We start from the raw sequence: 5,207 nt of genomic DNA, 5'->3' as shown, positions 1-5,207 counted from the left end.
TCTGTATCTGGAATTCGGTGTCGTATAATAATATTCAGATTTGTGTCTGGTGGATTTCTATGGGATTCCAGTGACATTGGTCTTTTATTGTTTTGTAAGTAATTATGTTACCGTCTTCCAATGGCATTATGTATCTGAGTGTGAACTGTGTTGGGATCTGCATACATCCATAGTTGAACTGTGCCGCACAAGACTGATAATCTGTGAACCTATAAATTGATACTGATTCTAAAGTAACACAGTTGACATGGTACACTGTATATCACTACTATATCTACACCATGTTTGATAAAAAAAAACCACCAGCTGTAAGATGATAACCACTGAATTCTTCTTCAGTATTCAATATAATGACATATATTCATACTATAGTTTGGATGTATCTGGATACATGTATGCAGGGGTGCAAACGAGCTGAGCTGCTCGCGAGCTACTCAAGCTCGAATCGATAAAAAGCTCGAAAGGAGCCGAGCCTTTTCAAGCTCAAGCCGAGCCCGAGCCTGAAATAAAGCTCATTAAGTTATTGAGGCTGAGCTCGAGCCCTGCATGGGAAGCTCGTTTAGGCTTGTCGAGCCTTATGTGTTTAAGTGTCTTTAAGGTTTACCTCTTTTAGACTTCTATGAGTATGTATTAATTTTACATTACACGACCGAGCTCGAGTACAGCTTAGGATCGTTTAAAGTTTTTCTAAAATATAACAAAATACTTAAAAACGTATATAAATTAATTAGTAATAATAAACAAGTCGAGCCCGAGCTAGAAAAAACAACTGATGACCCGAGCTTGAGCCCGAGCCCTCATAAGTCAAAATAAGCCGAGCGCTATGTATGGTATGTATGTCTGTTCGTCTTTATGTGTGTGTGTGTATGCATTCTCCACATAGACAGATTGATGCATGAAAAATCTTTTAGTCATCAGGTATGACCGGTAAGGACAAAGAGGAAAACACTGTTGCACAGTTATTATATCTGAGCTTGATTGATATATTCGAGAAAACAGATTAGGTTTAAGACGGTTCAAACTTCAAACAGATAAGGCCGTATACATAGTTGCTAATATCTATTTCAAAGGGTTGTAACAATTTCTGTGGTCACTCAACAACTGTGTTTCTGTGGCTGATTTTACTTTTTTTTTAATGCTTGTTGCAGCTTTATCCATGTAAAGCTGGCTGAAATCCGCAAGGAAGTGCAATGCCCAATTTGTTTAGGTACTTTTTGCTAACCTCTGTTTCATTAGAATCATCATTTGAATACCTATATAATGGTGTTTCTTGTGATCTTACAATTTGTGGAAGTATTATAGTATTTGAACATATTAGCTAATCTCTAACTGTGATGAATAGGGATAATTCGGAAAACCAGGACGGTTATGGAATGCCTGCACCGCTTTTGCAGGGAATGCATAGACAAATCAATGAGAATGGGGTACGTATTCAAACCATATATTGGATTTTTTTTAACAATACTTTTTGCTTTTTGATTAACTGAACATGATAGGAACAATGAATGCCCTGCTTGTCGTGCTCATTGTGCAAGTCGTCGCTCTTTGAGGGATGACCCTAATTATGATGCCCTAATTGCAGTTCTGTACCCTGACATTGATAAATTTGAGGCAGAGGTCTGCTTTGACTTTGACCCATTTTGACTTTTGTTAAAACTTTGTTGCTTTAATATTAACTGTATATCAATGTAGGATTTTGCATTTGAAGAAGAGGAGAAAGCTCGGAATAAGCAAGTGAGATGATAATATTTTTAAACTTAACTGATTTAATTAGTTTGTATTAGACTAATACAATGATAATATTGAGTTATGTTCACAGATTCAAGCTTCAATTGCTCAGACATCTCGGCGTCAACTAGAAGCATTGGGAAAGAAACGCACAACTGCTAAAGCGACAACTGCAGTATTCACAAGAAGATCACAGGCAAACACTAGGAATCTAAGGGGAAGACGTAGGAAATCATTTGAACCACAAGAATCTGAGAATGAAGATGATGATGTCACCAATGATGTAGGCAAAGATTCATCTTCTAGTGATGAACATGAAGTAAGACCTAGAAGACAAAAGAGATGGAGGCAATCTTCACTACCGTCAAGTAGTGCTGATGGTGGTTATGATGACAATGACGTTGAAACACCCAATAGGGAAGTGACAGGTGTACCTGTTGGTACTTCAGAAATTTTAACATGGGGTCGAGGTGGCATTAGAAGCCACACACGACATGGTAGCAATAGTGCCGGCAAGAGTTCAAGGAACACTAGGGTTTCTAGGCTCATGGATCATATTAGGAAATTACCACAAAATAATCATAAGGTAACTTCTGTATTCTTAGTGTTGTTTATACTGTTTTGCCCTTGATTATTTTCATATATGGGTTCATCTTGTGTGTCCAGCTGGATATCCATCTCAAGCTCATCTCCTTAGATGTACCAGATCCACAACATGTATACCTTTGCTGCAGCCCCACCATGCCAGTGATGCATATTATTCAGGTAATATATGCTTCCAGTATAATTCATATATAGAGAGGTTAAGGTACAAAGGCTAAATTCCATTGAAGCCTAAGAAAGATTATGAACCATTGATTAAAGAAATTAATGGTTGAGTTCAAGGAATGAAAAAGGGCCACAGGTGCATTTTTGGGAAAACCTTTGTTGTTATTATTATTGTTGTTATTATTATTATTATTATTTTTAATCCTAATAACTTTTTCCTATGACATTATTTGAAAAAGAAGTTAACTATTTTTTATTTTTAATTTGAGTATAGTATTGCTATATTTTTTAAAAAGATTTTGACACTGTGTTGTTTTATCATATACTTATGCGCAAATTGTGCTTTTTTACTGTATAATTGTGTTGTTTTACATTATAGCGATCACTGTGTTGTTTTGCCATTATAATGTTTACCGACATGGTAATAAATGGTAAAACGACACAGTTAAAAATGGTAAACCAACACAATTTTTGCAATAAATATATGGAAAACAACACAATACTTGAAACTTGAAAAAATACACCCAAATTATAGATAAAAGTGCTTGATTCTATGGTAAAGTTTTATTTTTTATTTTTTAAATTTTAAATAACCTTGTATTAAAAGTTATTTACGTTTTAAAAAAGTGGGAGAATTTAAAAAGGGTAAAAAAAGTACTTAAATGCCCTTGATTTTAATTTTCTCTCAGCGCCACATGTCACCACCAGACTGCTTCTTAGGCTTCTTATGAAATCTAGCCTTTTTGGTGGAACCCTTCTCTTCTCTCTCTCTCTCTCTCTCAGTATATATACACACACACATAGAATTTGGAGTAGCTTCTTTTTAACTGGTAGATGATGTTGGTTTTGTACTGTGTTTGTATTCAGTATGTTGCTCTTGAGAAAGGTTTGCAAGATGATGAGATTGAAGTGCTGGTGGTGAAAGGGGATCATTTTGAAGTCAATTCTTCAACGTCTTTAAAGCCTGAGCCTGTTGCTGTTGTAATAAATCCTTTCACGGATCAGTTGCAATTGCTGGAAGAACAACAAACTTTGTTGGATGTTGCTAAAACTTCTGCTCAGGAGGAACTGGTAAGCTCTCTTTAACATAACTAAATTATAAACATACAGAATAGTATTTAGTTAAGCAAAACAATTCAAGGAGGTTTTATGCATTAAATTTAAAATACAATTTAAGTGACTTTTGAGCCATCTGACCTTTTTTCTTTTTAAGCTATTTTTCTTCAGTTAACTCGTTAGAGATATAAACATTAACTAGATTGACCCAATATGCTTGGAGGCTTCATTTACACACCCTTTTTTCGAAGTTCCATTCAAATGATGAACACTTCTGTAACCGTGTACTAGAGTTCTGTCGTTTCATGATCAACGCTTGACACCCTTGAAATGAAATTTTAATCTATTCATGAACAATTCTTTAACTCTGTTGCCACCAACCAAATCTTATTATATTTATCAAGAATAACAATTTGATGTATATACCATTTAGGATAGTTTGTGCACTTGCCCTTGAACACGTATTTCACGTAAGCACCCTTCCAGTTGTACATTCCTTGCAAAATTCATGGTCATGACAAAAATCCTCATACATTACTGCTTTACTTTTAAACTTTTGTTTTCATCAAGTTACATCCGATCCGTCATGTTTTTGTCACCTTGAGTAACTTTAAACTCCAACTTCACCAAATTACTTTTTTCAATCCAAATTGACTTGTTTGCCACTACAATAATCAAAACAGTCTCAGAAAGAGGTGTATGAAACACTTTAAAACCGCAGTTAACCAAAATCATCATTTGGGTACCTTGTCGAAAATCGATTGCTTACTAATTTGTTGACTTTAACATATCTAGCAAGTTTAAAGTTTTAAGTTCCATATATCGTCACTAAGCTTTTCGAATTGTACATTTTGGTCTAGAATAAACGTTGCGACAGAACCTACTTTTAGCAATAGTTTAGTGGAGTTTTACAATAGTTTACGTGTAATTTCTCAAAATTAAATAATAAAAATGTGGACTTGTGGGTTGTTACATGTAATTAGCAAATAGTTAGGTGATAAGGCTATTTAAGCTAAATTCTTTATGACTGTGCATGCCAAACACAAGTCAATAGCAACATTCATCAACTGAAAAAGTAGTCCAGTAGATTTTACGCATTAAAAATCCTCTTCAAGCTACTTCAAGCCGTTTGACTCACTTTTGGCTTTGTTTTCAGACTCTTGCTTACAGGAAGAAGCTGTGTAGCCCGTAAACCAAGGAAATGAGCGGTTGGTTGGTATGTACTCTCATGAGTGTTTAATCTTTTAGTAGTTAAAAGAGACTGGTTTAAATATATTAACAATTTGTCGGCATTTTCTTATATTTACAAAAAAAGTTGGTCATGCAGTAGAAACCGGCCAGTCAACCTATACTCTATTGTACATTAAGATCACATTGCCATACAATGTAGTGACAGCTGATCTATCATTTATGTATCGAATTTCCTGGAGAACATACAACATAGTTGAATAATGCACAAACAATGGTATGTGAAACACGGGATAAAGAGATTATTGCTCTTGGCGCCAATGAACTTGGTTGAGCAAGCATGGGGTGACATCCCCATATAGAACCACAACAATCAATCTAAGCTGTGTAAAAAAAAACGAAGGCAATTTTTTTATCTTTAATAGTTCAATGAGTTAACTGCAATTATGGTCCACGTGGTGAAACCC

At 35.0% G+C, this 5,207-nt stretch overlaps 1 protein-coding gene across 1 annotated transcript; it reads left to right on the top strand.

The window, feature by feature from the left end:
* Positions 1 to 1,126: 1,126 nt before the first annotated feature.
* On the top strand, positions 1,127 to 4,973 carry LOC143568281 (putative E3 ubiquitin-protein ligase RING1b). Its single transcript, XM_077054469.1, has 8 exons — positions 1,127 to 1,207; positions 1,343 to 1,424; positions 1,497 to 1,617; positions 1,693 to 1,734; positions 1,820 to 2,314; positions 2,395 to 2,493; positions 3,364 to 3,567; positions 4,709 to 4,973. The coding sequence occupies exons 2-8, from the start codon at positions 1,369 to 1,371 to the stop codon at positions 4,742 to 4,744; spliced, it is 1,053 nt and encodes a 350-aa protein (XP_076910584.1). The 5' UTR covers positions 1,127 to 1,207; positions 1,343 to 1,368; the 3' UTR covers positions 4,745 to 4,973.
* The last annotated feature ends 234 nt before the right edge of the window (positions 4,974 to 5,207 follow it).

This window comes from Bidens hawaiensis, unplaced genomic scaffold (assembly GCF_021521415.1).
Source record: "Bidens hawaiensis isolate Kalapana, Puna unplaced genomic scaffold, B.hawaiensis_p1.1 tig00023874_1, whole genome shotgun sequence".
NCBI lineage: Eukaryota > Viridiplantae > Streptophyta > Magnoliopsida > Asterales > Asteraceae > Bidens > Bidens hawaiensis.
Note: the sequence above shows the minus strand (reverse complement) of the source record. Positions and strands in the feature narration are given on the sequence as shown.